Genomic DNA, 18,901 nt, shown 5'->3' on the forward strand with positions numbered 1-18,901 from the left:
GCTCGGCGCGCTCTTCCTCGGCTCTCTGAGCAAAGAGCGGCTCCAGAAAAATACATAAAATTAATGAAAAAAAAAAAATTCCGGCATGGACACTCTTTTGGTTGGAAAAGCGCCGCTCGGAAGGGAACGGCCCTGGCCACCTGGTGGCGGGAGAGCGGATCTCCGTCAGGTGGAGAAGAGAGTGACAAAACACACCAGAAGGGAAGGACTTAGAAAAAAAAGAATCATTTTCTCAGGGTGGAAAAGGTGATCTTAATCATTAATAGACACAACAGAAAAGCTGGGGCCAGGAGCAGAGTGGCGCAGCGGAAGCGTGCTGGGCCCATAACCCAGAGGTCGATGGATCGAAACCATCCTCTGCTAGGAAGTCTTTATGCTCCCTTCCCTCTTGCTAAGTTTTATTCATCAGGCTACGAGCCCAAAAACGTAAACCAGTTTCTAGATCTTTCCTATCCTCCTCTAAGTTGGATTCCTGTTTCCGCTTTCTCTGAAATTATGTTGTCTCTCAGTACAGTTCTCACAGGCTTGCACCTACCTAGTTCGCAGAATTGTAAAATCCCTCCCATTCAGGGTGCTCAATAAAAGAGCAGCTGGAGATGCTCCTTCAGCTGAGGTGGCCTTATATACCGCACCAGGTTTCTTGGAAAAGGAGGTGACAAACTCCGTGTTTATTTCTGTTAACATCTTCCATTAAAGGGATTTTCGAATGTATTATCTACTTGTGTTGTTTTGATTGCATTGCATGCTACTAGTAAATGCAAATATAATTCAAACCAAAAGAATTAACACAGATTTGTGGTCCCATCAAACAGCAAAATCTCAGTGTCAATATTTATATTTATATTGGGTGCAGACTAGGACAGTAGCATGATCAAAGAAGGACTTTAAGTAAACATACACTATGTTGGCATTGAATCTGTGGAAACTCATTCAAGGAGCAAGAGAATCAATACAAAATTTGCAACTGTCGTAGAAGGGCATGCTTTTCTATTTTTTCAGGAGATGTTGGCAGGTGTTCAATCACTATGGTTTTTAGACTCCATTTGGTACAATAAAGTAGTGTGAGGCTCACTTCAAACAATATTGGACAGTTTACGATATGCCAGTCACTACAGTCTTTGTGCTTTACTTTTTATTTTATTTATTTTATTTTTTTTAAGATTTTTATTTATTTATTCGACAGAGATAGAGACAGCCAGCGAGAGAGGGAACACAAGCAGGGGGAGTGGGAGAGGAAGAAGCAGGCTCATAGCGGAGGAGCCTGATGTGGGGCTCGATCCCATAACGCCGGGATCACGCCCTGAGCCGAAGGCAGACGCTCAACCGCTGTGCCACCCAGGCGCCCCTGTGCTTTACTTTTTAAAAAAGATTTTCTTTATTTATTTGACAAGAGAGAGAGGGAACACAAGCAGGGGGACTAGGAGAGGAAGAAGCAGATTTCCTGCTGAGCAGGGAACCTGATGCAGGCTTGATCCCAGGACCTCGGGATCATGACCTGAGCTGAAGGCAGACACAACGACTGAGCCACCCAGGCGCCCCTAAAATAATTCTTATCAGTATTTTTTAGATGCAGTAGCAATCTCCATTGTGAGCAAGGGGAAATGACCCTATTTGAAATGGCACAGATAGATCTGGAAACTCTATTATCATATTTAGTCAACACCAACGCACAGACAGCTGGGTAGCAAGATGAAAGAAAACTAGTGATGTTCTCCAGCATCAGGTTTCTCTCATATACTGAGCTCATATGAATGGAAAGACCCAAGTTAGTCCCATAGAAGAAAACCACACAGCTCCCTAGCAAGAGGACAGCATGGGTGGCTTTTGTCTTGGGAAGAGATTGTGGAGAGAGGCTAGGACTGTGGATATGCATGGCTGTCTCGTGATGCCCGAACAGGACAATCACCATGTAGAAACTGGTCCAAATCATGAAGAACAAAAAGAAGATATCTTGCATAAACATGACACTTTGAAATAACATCGCATAATGGTGTGTGAATGGCCTTGTTTTACAGAACAGCAGAGAATACGCAAGTCCAAGGTCAGTGGAATTGCTGGTAGCAGGAGTACTTAGAATCACCCACGTGTTGATTAGCACACTGCTTATCCAGGAATAAATCAACACGGGCAGAACGTGTGTGAACATTCTGGGCTTGAGCCATGCACACCTGCAATGAGTGGGACTGATGATAATGGCCTGCGATGTACGTGGTAGTGGAGAAGTGCAAATCCAAGCACCCGTGTCACGCTATGAATGGACAGCACCGCTTTACAACCAAACCTCCAAAATGTGTCTAATTCCAAAGGATGTCATCATTATGGGACGCCCCTGAAGACAGCTGTGATAACATTGGCCAAAGTTAGGTGAATGAGAATCACATCTAAGGCCTTTTTCTGATGAGGCTGAATGAATAGGATGTACACATACATGACGAATGGCGCAAGCTGCCCACGAACCCGATGCCAGTTTGAAAGAGAACTAAAATGCCCCAAATTGTGTCAGCTGAAAACAAAACATTCGTGGTTTTTTCTGGAGCTTTAAATTGAAGCAGCGTAGCTTAAAGAGTCCCATAAGTATATTTCAAATACGGAAGTTAGCCCCTGGGTCCTTAGAACGTAAGTTCAAATGCTCAGCTGTCCAGGAATTCATAGCGTGCCTGTGACGCTTCCAGAGGCTGGACGTCACGCACTGCTGAAATGTCTGGAGAAGACTTTACGTTTATGAGCAGTTGAGCTTCATGTGGACATTTTCACCATGGTTCTAGGTCCTTTTCCAGGACAATTTTGCATATGATAAAAAGCAATTTTTCTTCCAATTCTAATGTTGTTTTTTAAATTGTAACTTCTAGTTTTAAATATGTCGCCCTTTTTATGGACGGCAATCCTTGTAATTTACAATAGTCGTACACGTATAGAATCCCGCTTTTCGGAAGGATAATCGCCACACGCTGTTCTTTGACGAATCATAAAACACATTCAGACCACACAGTTAATAACTACTGTATAGTTTCTGCTGTTAAAATGTGAATTTTGCTTGTTATGAGAAACTTCCTTTGCTTAGGGTACATATTTAGTATCTTTACAGATATAGTGAGGGTTCAACTGAAGTTGATAAAGTAATCCGATGTATTACGGTATCAAACAAATGTGCTCAAAATAAGACAAGATCAGAGAGGGAAACAAACCGTAAGAGACTCTTAACTCTAGGAAAGTAACTGAGGGTTGGCGGGGTAACCGGGCAATGGGCACTAAGGAGGGCACGTGATGGAACGAGCACTGGGTGTTATAGAAGACTGATGGATCACTGACCTCTACCTCTGAAGCTAATAATACACTATATGTTAATTAATCAAATTTAAGTAAAATTAAATTAAATTTAAAAAATTTGCTTTCCAGTCAGCCAACAGGGACCACAAAGCCTCTATCATTTAATTAACAAACAGCCCTTCTCAAGACACTGAATTACCACCTAGCAATTCTGTAACTCTCCTTTTTTCACAATAATGTATATGTAGAAATCTTAACTCAAAAAATTATGTCCTTTTTTTCCATTCTCTCCTTTAAAATCTATTCCTGCCTCTTCCATAAAATTCCTTTAGTCTCACAGTAAGAGTTTTCCCAAATATCTGTTGACCAGTAACTTGGCTGAGACATTGTCTGATACTTTGCTCTTCCCAATAAGCGTGGGAAGTGCATGGCTCCCATTGGTTCTGCCCTCACTCCATACTCTTTCCTAGAATCCCATTTACTCCAATGATTTCACCTTCAACCTAAATATCCTCTATGGCCAGGGGTACCTGGCAGCCTCAGTTGGTGGAGCATGTAACTCCTGGTCTTGGGGTTGGGGGTTCAAGCACCACCTTGGGTGTAGAGATGACTCAAAAACAAAATCTTAAGAAAAAGTATTCTCAACATCCAAAGTGAAAGAAGATACATGTGGAGAGCCTTAGAGTCAGGACCATCCTGTCATGTTTAGGGACCTGCAAGATTCATGATTCTCTGAGTGATGGCTTCTACTCAAGACCTTCCTCCTGAATTCTGGGACCACTGACCACATACACACACTCACACACATTTCCCAAACTCTACTCATGACTGCACACTCCAGATTTGTCTCTCCTCTCTCAAGCAGCAGCGTTGAGTTGAGAGCTGGAAGTAGTATCATCTTAATATTTCCTACAACTCCCACTTCCCTAGTCACAGAAATGTCATATCGGTTCTAGTCCTTACATATAAGCACTATATTCCTCCTTCCCCGGCTCATTCTTCCCATTTATTTTTTTTTTAAGATTTAATTGATTTATTTGACAGAGAGAGAGACAGCCAGCGAGAGAGGGAACACAGCAGGGGGAGTGGGAGAGGAAGAAGCAGGCTCATAGCGGAGGAGCCTGACGTGGGGCTCGATCCCAGAACACCAGGATCACGCCCTGAGCCGAAGGCAGACGCTTCACGACTGAGCCACCCAGGCACCCCCCATTTATTTCTTAATTCATGCCTTGAAAATCTCTTCTGTGTGTACTGTGGTGCATTCATAATTAGTTCACTTTTCTCGCTAACTTTGCCATTCAGCTCATCTACTATGTGGAAAATAATTATGTTTGTGTCACACCCTTGCTTAAAACTAATCCAGAATAAGGCCAAAAAGGGGTGGGGGGAGAGAAACAAATAACAATGAGGACAAATAGAAAAACCGCAAGATGACAGACTTAAATCCACCTAAATTATAAATTACATAAATCAAATGTAAGTAGGCTAAACATAACAATGAAAAGCAAAATGTTGTCAGGATAAAAAAAAAAGCAAGAGTCAATTATAATCTGTCTGCAAGAAATGTTCTTTACGGATAAACACACAGAAGTGACATCATGGAAATGGCAGAGTTGGGCTCCAAGAACCACCCCCCTCCATTGGAGCAAGCATGCAGTTGGCAACAGTGAACAGAACCAACGTTTTTGGAAGTCTGAGCTCTAACAGAAAATGTACAGGAACCAGGGGAGTGCTTAATAAGAAAAAGAGTGTTTGGTTTTGCAAGAAAGAATTACGGCCCTTCTGCCTACCCACCTACCATCCAGCCTTCCCCAGCTCCGTGGTGGCCATGGAGACCGCGGTCTGTATTCCTGGAGAGGCTTGATGGAATGAAGGAAGGGGGAGGCAATACAGACAAGTGTGCTTAGAATAAACTTTGTGGTTTTGTGTTTTGACCTGTTTGGTGGTTCTCTGAGAATGACACAGGGATGTCCCCTCAAAACAGAGCACCATTCTGGATGCATTTGTAGAAAGCATCATTACACACTAGCTAAAGCCGCTTGGAGAAAGTGATGGCCGGTGGGACATGCAGAGATAGATCCTAAAATCTGAGGAGGAGGAGGAGACTGAAGAGGAGTGTTCCCAGGGAAAGAGCTTTGAAGGGCCACCCCATACATCAGGGGGGATGGTTAATTGTTTGTGTTGACTTACCTAGGATGTCTGTATCCAGGTGTTCGGTCAAACACCCGTCTGGATATTACTTGAAGCTTTTTAGATGAGACTATATTTAAATTTTAGATGAGACTAATATTTAAATTTGTGTTGACATGCCTAGGCTGTCTGTACCCAGGTGTTCGGTCAAACACCAGTCTGGATATTACTTGAAGCTTTTTAGATGAGACTAATTTTTAAATCAGTAATTTTGAGCAAATCAGAAAACCCTGTGTAATGTGGTGGGTGTCATCCAATCAGTAAAGAAATTCTGTCCCCAGACTACTTAGGACTGGAATTGTAACATGAGCTCTTCCCTGGGTCTCCAGCCCAGCAGCCCGCCCTGCAGAATTGGGACTTGCCAGTCCCCACAATGGGGTGAACCAATTCCTTCAAATCTCTCTGTCTCTGTCTCGCTTGCCACATCCCATTTGTTCTGCTTCTCTGTGGACCCTGACTTACCCTATAAAGACAAGCTTAGGATGAAGAAAGTAATGTAACAAAATAATACGAAAATAGGGGTGTGTCAAACAGCAAAAGGTTTGCATTAAGGTGGTCTAAAACATTAAAGAGAGGTATTGAAAACAAAGAAAAATTAAGTCGAGAGGCAAGGAGTAAAGATATAGAATTAAAAAAGAATACCTGACTATCTAGACCAATATATATATATGTATAGATAGTAAAAAATTTACAGAATAATTAAAAGATTATTAAAATAAAACTGGAAATCTTGTTTAACACCCAAGGATTAAAAAGTAATAGAAAACATTTAATAAGAGGATGAGCATACATAAAGAGGGAAAAGAAAAAATTGAGGAGGATGAGTGGAAAGAGGAGTAAGAATGAAGAAAGAGAAAATAAAAATGAAACGTGTGAATCCATGACGGAAAAGTGTAAAATAAGAAATAGACACTATACTAATGGGACAAATGATGCTCAAAGATACAGCATGAGGAAAAGGAGAGTGCTAGAATTTGAGGAATCATGTGTAAGAAAATTTTTAAAGGATATCAGAGGGAAGAATAAAAGTTTCACACATCCACTTGTGAAATCAGGGGAAAGCAGAAGCACTTACGGAATGTTAGAGACCTAGTTACAGGACAAAGGAGGACAGCTCTGTGTGTAAGTGGTTATAAAAAGCACAAAGAAAATACATAGAATATCTGGAAAGTATGCAAAACACCTCAAATGAGAAATAAATGGGTACAGAATAAAGTTGAATGGAATAGAAGGAAGAGGGAAACCAGAGAAGTTAAAACAGAAGACAGGAGGTGACCCAGCGAAGGAGACTGAGAACCAGAGCTTTTAAGAAAGTCACTTAGTGTATAGAGTACGGAGAAGAAAGAGCTGGAGAATACAAACATTAGAGGGATGTAATGAATGGAATTAAGCAAAGCTTGAGCAAAATGGTTAATGCCAAAATGATTTAAAATGTGAGAAGATCGGGTGCCTGGCTGGCTCAGCTGGTGGGGGCTGTGACTCTTGATCTCAGGGTTGGGAGTTCAAGCCCCACGTTGGGTGTAGAGAATACTTAAAATAAATTTAAAAGTAACATAGAATAGTATTTTTTAAAATAAAAAATAAAATACGACGTGAGAGGAATTTTAAAAAGAAATAATGTGAAAGTGGAAAATGAAACTTGAGTAGATTTAAACACACCAAGTGCATTATAAAGGTGAGATTACTGAATTATTTAATAAATACGTGTTAAGTACTTATTCTGTATAAAGCAATGTCCTAATGCTTTACAGACACTTAATTTGTTTAATTCTCACAAAATCCATGAGATATGTACAATAATTCTTCCCAATTTACAGACAAGGACCAGAGGGGATCGAGTAACTGGCTCAGAGCCTCCCTACTGATACGTGGCGGGAACTGAATTGACCCCAAGCAGTCAGCCTCTCATATCATCCATCCTGCTAACTGCTGCTTGGGGAAGGAAGTAGCAGAAAAGAAAAGGAGAAATAAAGGAAGGGGGAAAAAATAAAGAGAAAACAAAAAAGACAAAGAGTCAGTGTTGGGTAACCAAAATTAGTAAAAGGTAAACCTGAAATGGCAGGAGAAAAATGTGAGGGTAAAGTACATGAGTTTGGGAAAGGAATGAAGCAAGGAGGTGTGCTGGCTAATAGATTCGCAGGACCCAGCCCAGTATGAAAACACAGGGCCTCCCGTGAAAAAGTATCAGGAATTTCAAGATGATGACAGCAAAAGCAATAAGCCAAACACAGGGCTGGACCCATGACGCTGGCCCTAAATATGAATTAGAAAAGCTCTCTGGAGGTTTAAACCTCCCTCAAATTCTCAGAGCAGAAGGTTTTGAACAAAGAATACTCACAAAGGAGGTTTCCGCTGCCCGTAAACACAGACACCCGCTCCCTCCGCTGTGTAGGGCAGCCCAGACCGCGCACCCCACTTACAGAGAAGGCTGGTCTTTGCTTCCAATTGTCATCCTGGGGGACGTGTCTCTGCAGAGTGGGCGGCCCTGATGTGTCCAGAGGGGCCACATTTGCTCTCCAGATGCTTGTCCTCCTGGCAAATTCAACATAATCATTAATTAAAATTGCAAAGTTCACAGCTGGGCTCACACACTTTTCTTCAACACAAATGATGCCTGCTCTACCATATTCCCAGGGCCGCAAGACTCTGACCGGAGAGGTGAGTCAGCCGTGAACTGCACTCAGCCGATAGAAAGTCCAACCTCGCTTTTATGTGGGCCTCCTGCAGCTTCCCAGGGAACTTTTCTCCCTTGAACATGGCTGTGATTGCAAAACATTTAGAGTGGCTTTTTATTTCTGAAGGTGTCTTAATCAGCAATCTGAAATGCTTTATTTTTTCCCCCATGAACTAACCCCCAAATTGTAATAGAATCCCTAGTACCTATATTAGTTGATATGCACAAGATGACTTACTTAAGATTTAAAAATTTTTACTGTGTTTTAATTGCTTTCAACAACATAAGACTTTATATGATACGGTATATTTCACTGTGAAAATGTGAATGCATAAAACTACACACATATTCAACAATGCAGTATATAGAAATGAAGCAAATACACGGATTTGCACAAAGTGGCTTTTACAAAATCAAACAGTGCCAAAAGCTTTAAAGCCTCAGATACCTCCCTCCTCAATTTCACCTTTTCTTTCTACCCAGAGTCATTGCTATTTTAGGTTTATCATTCTTCCCCCTCCCTCACCCTCGCCTTGGCCGCCTTCACCCTCCCTCTCCCCTAGGTCTGCCTTATGGTCTCCGCCTCCAGAAGCGGCCTCGACTGGCCACCTGTCATCTTCCTGGCAGCACCCCTCCCCGGGCTCTCTCTACATGGCCCACCCAGCACCACCTCAAGGTCAGTCTTGTGCCTCTGGAAAATTTTCCAGCCACTGCGTGGATTACACCCCCGTTCTCACGCCCAGTGCCTTGCCACCCAATAGTAGTGGACATAGTCACAGCAACCCCTGATTGGTTCTTCAAAACACACTTGCTGGCAGCTTCCTCAGAAACAATCCGAGTTCACCCCAAGGCCCTGGGCCTAGATCCTGGGGAAGGCAGAGTTACAGAGAAAGGCAGATGGGTAAATTAAGCTATGCTAAACTGCTTGTCAATTTTGTGGACTAAAACTGTTAAAAATTGCCACAATTTCTTGCATACCTGATAATGTGCTGAATGTGTGCATTACTTGCTTAAATAACAAAATAATATGTACTTGTCATTTACGTATTATGGCACTATTTTACAAATCGCAAAGCAATCTTAAGAGGAGTGAGGTATGGAGTCCAAGCTCCAAGATAATGAAAATATATTTTAATTTTTAAAATTAGCTGACTTTGTGTTTTAAGAACAGTTTTAGATTTACAGAAAAACTGAACAGGAAGTTTCCATATACTCTCTCCTCCCTCCACTTCCACTCCTAGTTTCCCCTCTTAGCAACATCTTGCATTGATGTGGGACATTCGTTACAACTGATGAATCAACGTCGATACATTATTATTAACTAAAGTCCACAGTTTACATTAGGGTTCACTCTTTTGTTGTGCATTCTATGGGTTTTGCCAAATTCCTAATGTCATGTATCCCCCACTATAGTTCCATATAGAATAAAATCCCTTGAGCTCCACCTATTTTCCCACCCAAAACCTCTGACCTTTTTACTCTCTTTGGTTTGGTGTTCTCCCGAATGTCATATGGTTGGAATCACACAGTAGGTAGCCTTTCAGACTGGTTTTGTTCAGGCAGCAATACAGATTTGAGGTTCTTCTGTGTCTTTTCATGACTTGATAGCTCATTTCTGTTTAGTGCTGAAAAATATTCCATTGTATGAATGCACCATGGTTTATCATATTCCTCTATTGAAGTGTTTATTGCTTGCTTCCAATTCCTGGCAATTATGAATAAAGCTTCTATAAACATTCATGCGCAGGTTTTGTGTGGACAAAACTCTTCAGCTCATTTAGATAAACACCCAGAAGAGTGATTGCTAGATGGCATGGTAAGACTATGTAGAATTTTGTAAGAAACTGTCAACTGTCTTCCAGAGTGGCTGTACTACTTTGCACTCCCACCAGCAACGAAGGAGCGTTCCTGTTGCCGCACACCCTCACTAACTTTTGGTTTCCCCACGTCCTGGATTTTAGCCATTCTAACATGTGTGTCGTGGTATCTCACTGCTGCTTGAATTTGCAATTCCCTCCGAATGTATGATGTCGAGCATCTCTTCACAGGCATATTTGCCATCTTTATATCTTCCAAGGTGACTTACCTATTCAGATCCTTTGCCCATTTCTAAACTGGGTTTTTAAAAACTCATTGTGAGTTTTGACAAATTTGTGTGTATTTTGGATACCAGTGCTTTATTGGATAGGTTTTGCAAATATTTTCTCTCAGTCTGTGGCTTATCTTTTCATTCTCTTAACAGTATCTTTGGCAGAGTGGAAGTTCTTAATTTTAATGAAATCCAATCGATCAATTTTTTCTTTCAATCCCAAGATTTTTGATGTTCTCTGTCTCCCTACCTGGCAGGGACCTCTGACTCAGTGCTACTATTGTCAAGCCATCATGCATAAAGGACGCTCAAAGTAATCTTCCAGCTTCATTCTCCCTGCACCCCAGCCAGGCGGTTGTCAAGAATCAAAGTCCACATCCCTGCTTAGGCCTCACCGACTGGATTCCTGAACTCTTCCATTGGCCTCCTGGCTCCACACACTGAGTTCAAATACATCTTCTTTGCAACTAACTCCCCCCCCCCTCTTTTTAATCTTTCTCTTCCAAAATGTAAATAGTTTGATTTTTTATGAGATATAATCTTGTAGAAAATATGAAACAGTGCAGGAAAACCAAAAAGAATTCCTTGCAAACCCATTCCAGTACCACACCAGAGATAACCATTATGTTAATAGTTCAGTCAGTATCGTCCCTTCTTCTCTGACCACATCTCTACCTAAAAATCTATAGCTACATTTTCACACAAACAAAGCCTAGTATTTAAAATTATATGAGGTTAAGAAGAAACCTTATGTATCATGGACAAAGACAAACATTAATACATAAAGGCCTGCTTTATCTTTTTTTTTTTTTAAGATTTTATTCATTTATTCGACAGAGATAGAGACAGCCAGCGAGAGAGGGAACACAAGCAGGGGGAGTGGGAGAGGAAGAAGCAGGCTCATAGCGGAAGAGCCTGATGTGGGGCTTGATCCCATAACGCCCTGAGCCGCAGGCAGATGATGCTTAACCGCTGTGCCACCCAGGCGCCCTGCTTTATCTTTGTTATTCTATCTTATGGCAATACTATGATTTATTTAACTAGGTCCCATTTTCGGACATTCTGGTTATTCCCATGTTTACTTTCTCTTAAAGAATCCTCCCATGGACCCACTCCTGTCCTATGCCCAGGCTCTGCCCCCTGTTGTCTGCCCTCCCGAGTCCCATCGCCTGTTCAGCCTGCCCCCTACACACTAATCCAGAGCCCAGTCTCAGGGTCTTCTCTGTCCTGCCCCTACCCTGGGCTCGGCTCCTCCGAAGCTGACTTCTGCTGCTGGATCCTACCCACCCTTCCCTCTGCCTCCTGGGAAGTGAGCAGAGAACCTCCCGGGTTAACTTCAGTGGCTGCTGGGTTGAACGCTGGGGTCGGGGAGGCCTGGTGCTGACCCTGTGGTCACTCTATCTGTGAAAAGGCGCCTCTGGCCTCTGGTTCAGGATACTTTGGAGTCTAGAGAGGCTGGAAGTGCATAAAGCCTCGGGGAAGCCGTGACGAAAGTCACCATTTGGAACGACCCAGGCCCCTGGGCGCCCAGCAGAGGGGCGAGAGCAGCCGCGGGCCTTGACTCTTGGGTACCACAAGCCTTCTATCCTTTCCGTTGTCCGGAAATCGCTGCCTCTCGGGTCTTCTATTCAGAACCTTGCACTTTTAACTGAACGGAACAGGGAGAGCTCTTCTTTCCCCGAGGGCGCTGAAGTCGCGCGCAGGGGAGACTCCAGGGGGAGACTCATCCACAGAAAGTCACGAAGGACTCGAGAAGGGAAACGACTGCGCGCCCGGCAGGAGAGCTCTCCCTCCACCCTCTCGCTGGCGTCTCCGTCCCGACCCTCCTACCGGGGACTGAAGGCAGCGCCCTAGCCTCGCGGCGCTGGGTCCCTCTCCAAAGCCCCCCTGTCGTCCCGTCGGCAACTGAAGGGCGACCGGGACTCGGCCGCGGGGAGAAGACCGGGACGGGTCCGGGAGACGGCGGCGTCGGGAGCTCCTCCTCCCGGCCGTTGACTGGCCCTGGCCGCGGAAAGGTAAGGGCAGCAGGAAAGAAGCATGGGAAACGCCCGCCAAATCCCCACTTTTAGCGTCCAGGGTCGCTGGCTGCTCGGGACCCCCCGTCGGCTCCCCAGCCCTGCGCACCCTGACCGCCTCCCCGACCCACCCCGCGGGGCTGGGACCTCACGCCTGACCCCGACTCCCGGGCCGCGCGCCCGGACCCCCGAGCGGCCGCAGCCAGAGCCTGGAGGCCGGGCGCCCATCCGACTGCGGCTCCCAGACGGCGCTGGCGCTGCGCGCGCGGAGCGAGGCCGCAAGGCCCCGGACGGCGCTGAGGAAGCGGAGCCCCGCCGCGCGCTTCCCCACCCCGACCCTCCCCCGCGCGCTGCAGCCGCAGCCGAAGGCGAAGGCGCACGGGCCCGAGCGCCTGGCCGAAGCCTCGGAACCGCCCTGCAAGCTACTGGGGCCGCTCTCCTCTGTTCCCACGGGGCGCCGACCTGTGGGTGCCGAGCGCCCCGAGGCCCTCGTCCTTTCCTCGCGCCAGGATCCCAACCGTCAGCGGAACACGGCGCACTCCGACTCCGGCTGAGTCAGTCAGAAAGCTCGGGAACCGACCCGCCTCGTCGCTCCGCATGGGCAGTTACCTGGGCAAGCCGGGGTCCCCGCCGTCGTCCCCCGCGCAGGCGCGCACAGACGTGGCGGAGAGGCCGCCGAACCGCCGGCCGGCTCAGCCCCTTCATCAAGTCCGGCGGCTTCCGCACGCCCACCGCGCCCACCCTGCCCTGCGGCACAGACCTGCCAGGAGGCCGCCCAGCTGGGCTCCTGCCGGAGCCACGGCCGCGGCGGCCGGGGAGGCGTGGCGGCGCTTTCCCATGCCCAGGTCCCAGAATTCCATCGTGGGGCCTCTTCCCTCGGACTGGTGGGACAGTTACCTCAAGCGGACTATTTGGTCAATTCGGCACCCCAGGGCAGCAGGGAGCCCGGTGACCATCAGGATAGCCCCTCCCGAGCGGAGAGCGCTCCCCTGCCCCTCTCCCGCAAAGGTGGTTGACTCTGCAGGGTCCTCACCCTCTGAGAAGCCCCCAGACCCGTGTGCAAAGGAGACGGTGCTGAGGGCCCTCCGAGAGTGCAAGAAAGGGAGAGTGAGGTTTGAAGAAGCACTGGTTTCCGAGGGCTGGCCCAGTGAGAGAAGGAGTCCAGGCACCAGACCATCCGCATTTAAGCCCCTGGTGAAAAAGGGAGTTCTCGCTTCTTTTGTGCCCAGGCCTGGGCCCCTGAAGAGAAGCCTCGAGCCCGGGGGCTCCGATCACAGCTTGAGTAAGAGGCCCAGTTGCTCCTCCCTGAGCTCCGTGGCCGGCGCACACCCAGCTGGCCCACTCGGTGCCAGAAGAAACGCTATCACGAGTTCTTACAGCTCTTCTAGAGCTGTCTCTGAGCCTTGGAAGAGAAGCGCTCCCAGCGCATCCCCGCAGACACCAGAATGGCCAGTGAAAAAGAAAGGAAAGGGTCATCAGTGTCACTCTCCGATCCCACTGGAATCAGACGAGTCCCCAGCAGCGTCTAGCGGCTCTGGGCAGCAAAGTCAGGAGATTCCATGGCGGCTCTCTAGTCCTGGGGACCTGCTGTCACTGACCCCACCTCCCCAGCTTGGTGATGCAGTCCCTGAAGAGGACCTGGCCTTAGGGAAGAAAGGTGGACTCCAGGGGAGCGGTAAAGCCGGAGACGAGACGACTGAGGTCACCACGGACTCTGTCTCTGAGACGTGCTCTGCTCTTCAGCCTTGCCTGTCTCTTACCCCGCCTTCTGCAGGCCTGGCTCCGACCCAGGGCACAGCGCCGCAGCTGGAAAGCTTAACAAAAATGCAGGAGTCTCCCCCGGCCCTCCCACCATCCCCCGGAGAGGCAGTCAGTACAGCCCATTCCCCTGTGAAGGAGGGCAGCCTCCTGTCCTCACAGGGCTGCTCACAGTCAGAGCCCCTTCCAGGCACCTCTTCAGACTGGAAGCCCACAGCAGCTTTCATCCTTCCGACTCCTGCTTCTCCCACGTCACCACTCACCGACACCACAGGGCTCCCGTCAACCTCTCAGGCTGACAGGACTACCATGCCCCCGGGACTGCCTGCCCTCAGCTCTGCGGAGCTCATCGTGCAGAGTACTCTGTCTGGAATGAGCAGCCCAGCTCCCCATCTTCCTGCGTCTCCACCTCCTGCCATAGCTTCTGCGAATCCCACGTCAAACCCCATTTTGGGGCTCCCACCCAAGAGTGAGATTGGAGGCTCCTTATATTCCAGAACTTCAATCACCACTGCAACATCTACAACTTTGAGCATCTTCACTCCCACCTTCAAGCCTATCTTTGGCGGCATAGGACCACTTAAAACCATGCCCATGATAGCTCCTTTCTCTTTCAAGCAGACCTCTCCTCTAGCTACTCCTGCTTCTACCCATCTCCTCCATGGCCTGGTCAAGGCTACCTCTGTCGTCATGTCCACCACCGCAGCCAGCACATCTAAAGACTCTTCTTTCATGCCGCCTTTGGATTTTGGTGTAGTGAATGTGTCCAGTACCACGGAAAACACTTACACCATCCCTTCGACCTGCCACACTTTCCTTCTTGGGGCTGCCTGTGCCTTCAGGACCAGCTTCGCCCCGGCCACAGGCTTCGTTTTCCCACCACACCAGCGTGCTACCATTCCCACCGTACACACAGTCACCATCTTTAGCCAGGTTCTTTCCAGCGCTGTCCAGATTTCCCCAAGTAAAACCACTGCCAATTTCAGGGGTGTGGGCAGTCCTCTGTCAACCTCAGCCCTGGTAACCACACACCAGGCCTCATTATCATCCAGCACCTCCAGTCCAACCTCAGCATTCACAGTTCCCTTGGGGTCAGGCTCAAGGCCACCCTTCCCACTATCCCCAGGAGCCACTCTCCAGCTGGCATTTGGGGCTACAGGTGGGCAGAAGCAAGGGGCCACCCAACCAACACTTGGCCCAAGCTTCAGTAGCCCTTTCATTTTTGGAAACTCGGCTGTGGTATCCCCAACCCCAACTTCCACTCCAGCTCAGCCAGCCTTCAGCAGTACCACGCAGTCACCCTTTGGGGGTTTGACACCCTCAGCCTCCACCTGTCACCTCCCTGCTGGCATCTTGCCGAATTTTGGCAGCACTCCCGCAGGGTTTCCCTTTGGTCAAGCTAGTACAACTGGTTTGGGGGTTGTGGCCCGGACCCATCAGAATAGGGCTTGTGGCTCAGTGTTTGGCAGCACAGCCCCACGACCTTTTGCCTTCGGGGGATTAGTGACCCCTATGGACTGTGGGGAGTCTGGGATCGGTGGGACTGCCCCAGACATGAGCTCCAACCCTGGAGCGTTCAGCGTTGGAACAGTGCCAAGCGGGACCACTGGCACCATCACACCCTTTGGAAAAGGCTGTAGCCAGAACACCCCAGGCCTCACCAACCAGAGCACACCTTTTGTCTTGGGGATGGCCAGCATTTCTGCAAGAAAAACTATGTTTGGCGCCCGCTTCATGTCCCCCTTTGCTCAGAGCACCCTTGTCCCTGGGCCAGTAACGACAAGCAGCAGCCTTGGCTGTGGGATGCCCTCTCCACCTGCCCAGGGTTGTGCTGGGAGAGGACCTTTCACAGCATCAGCCTCTTCATTTTCCATTGGTGCAAAATCAAAAACCCCGAAGAAGAATCGGGAGCAAGGGCATTCCCGAAGGCATCATGCCCACAAGAAATAGCCTCTGTCCCCGCTCCCCTGATCTGGACCTCAGTACTGTGAAGAGCCTCGGTGCCTTCCAATCCTCTAAAGCAAACATCCCCCAGATCTAAGGCTCGAGCTTTGCATATTCACCCTGTGGGTCCTGATCTATAATCTAGAAGGTGGAGGACCGAGGTATCTAGCGGTAACAGCAGAATGAAACTGGGTGGGACCAAACCTTCGGAATTGAAGAAATTTCCCTTCTCGCCAGCTCCTCTCTGTGTCAGGGGTGAGTGCAGTCGGGACACTGCCTCTCGACTTTTCCTTGGAAAACGTGTTCTAAACACAATGTTCCTTCCTGAAACAGACGTGCCAGGAAGGCAGCAAGTACAGCCCACACTCTCTCCCATCTTTAGGGGGAAGAACAGATTAGCCTGCTTTTATTTGGCCCGAAGCAGTGGTTCCCTTTCTCTTTCTGCCAGGGATGCCGATCCTTGCTCCTCACTGCTTAGTTCTCCAGTGAGTGCTTGGAGGATCTTCGGTATGATTTGACCTTGACTCAAACTTGACGAAATCTGATGTAATTGTCCTTGACTGATCAACCCTCAAGGGCACCCCTGTGTGCTGCACTTGCTGCCACTTCCTCCCACCGAATTGTTTTAGTCTTTTCCGGGGAGAGGTGGTGCTCCGGGCCCTTCCTTTTCCCTGCCAGTCTAGCCCCTCACAGACCGGTAAGTCGAGCCTCAGTCTGTCAGACCCCAGTGGTCACTCCTCACTCCAGAAAAGGGAGCTCTCGGCCAGCGTCCCTGCAGGCCTTCTGCGCCGCGCTCCAGTGCGTCTGTGCAGAGACTTGCTCTCGTCACTCTGCCGACACTCCTGTGCGTTCTGGGTTTGGAGGAGGAGTGCTGCTGTGTGGCCCGAGCCAGAGCACCTGTGAGGAGGTTCCTGGGGCCCGGCGATGGGCAGGGCAAGCGGCACCACTGGCGGCAGCAAGTGTTCTCCCTGAACTCACAACAATGTTTCGACTTTAAGGGATGACTTCTCAGGAAGTCATGGGCCTGGAGAGGGAAGGACAGGGCTCTGCTCTCCACATTATGAGTTATGATGTCATGATCCCCACGGTATGAGCCACAAATGTCCAATGAGGGAACCCAAGTTTATACTTCTTTCTTTCTTTTAATCTGTGCCTCCACATTCACATCTTTCCCAGGGAGGACAGGCAGGGCCAGAAGCCTCTCGGACCGAGCACAGGGGAGGAAGGGAGAAACAGCACATGCATCAGCGGACCTCTGCTCTGTAACCAGCAGGAGTCCTGTGAGTGAGCTGTGACGTACTCCTCAGTGCCTCCTAGAGACAAGAATGACTCCCTGAATACATCTGTCTCCCGTCACGGATACCTTGGAAGAGGTCCAATTGGAAAAATAAGCAATCTTAAATTGGTTGATAAAATAAAAATAAATTGTTGAAATACGTATATGATATAGGAATTACTGTTAAACTCTATCAATAGAGAGGCAGAAAGGCGTTAAGAAACGTGCCCAAGCGCACCCTGTTAGTAAAAGCTAGATTTAGGATTTAAAGCTTCGTGGCTCCGAAGTGTGTGGTCACCTCGCCCTCACCACGGCAGGTCACCAGAGCTAGAGCTCCGCTGCAGGTACTCTGACTCTAAATATTCATGCCGTTTCAACTTTTTAAGGCATCCCTTGAACCAAGATTGCCATCTTACAGAGGATGGCAAGAGGGAAAGATAAGACTCTGTGTACTGCTCTTTACAGGATAATTGAACATTTATCTCATGATGAACATATGCCCTGTGTTGTGTTTTGTACCAGACATTCAGAGGCAAAGGGCAGCTCCTGTTTGGGAAAATGAATTGAGTGGGGAGATTTGTAAGTAAGCCAGTGAGTCCAACACAAATAACAAATGCCAGGGGAGTGAAAGCAGAGCAGGTCTTCTTATGTAAGACTCAGAACTTGAATTCTGTCTTAGTGTGTTCGGAGCACCAAGTGGAAAGGGCGTTTCAAGCCAAAGGCAGAGCATGTGCGTGGACAGGCGAAGACAGAGCAGGTCTCTTGGGTTAACTTCCGAGGAGATACTGGGGTGCTTACAGGCGAGGCTGGGGAGAAGCACGGGCAGACCGTGGGGAGACCGTGGGGCAGACCGTGGGGAGACCATGGGGCAGACCGTGGGGCAGACCGTGGGGCGGATCGGGGGCAGACCATGGGCGTGCTCACAAACCATGTCCAGTATGGACAGTGTTCTCAACACAGTGGAGAGCTGTGGGAAGATTTTAAGCAGGGAAGAGACAAGTTTGGGTTTGAGGGCTCTGGTGGTCACATGAGGGAGGAATCACACGGGGATAGACTGCAGGCTTGGAGACCTGGGAGAGTGTGAAGATACCTGCACTCTGCTCTTTGCTGCTACAGGACAAGAACATGAGTTTCTGTCTGTCAGTGAAGGCTAAGCCGTCTTTGCTGGCCTTGGGGGCCACCAACATGAATAGGCCATGGCTGTCCCCTTGCTTCCTCAAAGTCAGGAGGAGGGGAGGTGGGGAGGGAGGTGGGATTAGGGCCTGGCCCAGCAAACAAATGGATGCTGCTGTGACCTGTAACTTACTTACATCCTCATTCATCCATAATCACGTACCTGCTGCCACCTTTGCCGTATTCTGTTAGAAGAAAAAACATGTATTGCCCGATGCTCAAGGGAATCGATCACACGGGGACGTGGATATCAGGAGGGAGGGATTGTGGGGATCACAGGAAGAGCTTGTTTGCCATCTGGGTTAGCTGGCCAGTTTATCTCCACCCACAACCCCGTGTGTCAAGTCTCACAGTGTCAGTGTCATGGAAAATGAAAAAAAAAACAGTAGACTGGGGGTGGGTGGTCAAGGTCGATTCAATAGAAGGCACTCAAAAAGGATTTACTGAAGTAAAAAATAATTTTATTTTACACAGTGTTGTTTATACATATTTTAATATATCAATTTTAATTTAAT

At 48.0% G+C, this 18,901-nt stretch overlaps 1 protein-coding gene and 1 non-coding gene across 2 annotated transcripts; both read left to right on the forward strand.

Moving 5' to 3' along the window:
* Positions 1–291: 291 nt before the first annotated feature.
* TRNAM-CAU lies at positions 292–363 on the forward strand. The gene has a single exon. It is a non-coding gene; the product is annotated as a tRNA-Met (tRNA).
* Positions 364–12,832: 12,469 nt separating this feature from the next.
* On the forward strand, positions 12,833–15,943 carry POM121L2 (POM121 transmembrane nucleoporin like 2). The gene has a single exon (XM_008692997.2). It carries the CDS (start codon positions 12,833–12,835, stop codon positions 15,941–15,943), a length of 3,111 nt encoding a protein of 1,036 aa, XP_008691219.2.
* The last annotated feature ends 2,958 nt before the right edge of the window (positions 15,944–18,901 follow it).

Source organism: Ursus maritimus, unplaced genomic scaffold, assembly GCF_017311325.1.
Source record: "Ursus maritimus isolate PB19 unplaced genomic scaffold, ASM1731132v1 scaffold_30, whole genome shotgun sequence".
Lineage (NCBI taxonomy): Eukaryota > Metazoa > Chordata > Mammalia > Carnivora > Ursidae > Ursus > Ursus maritimus.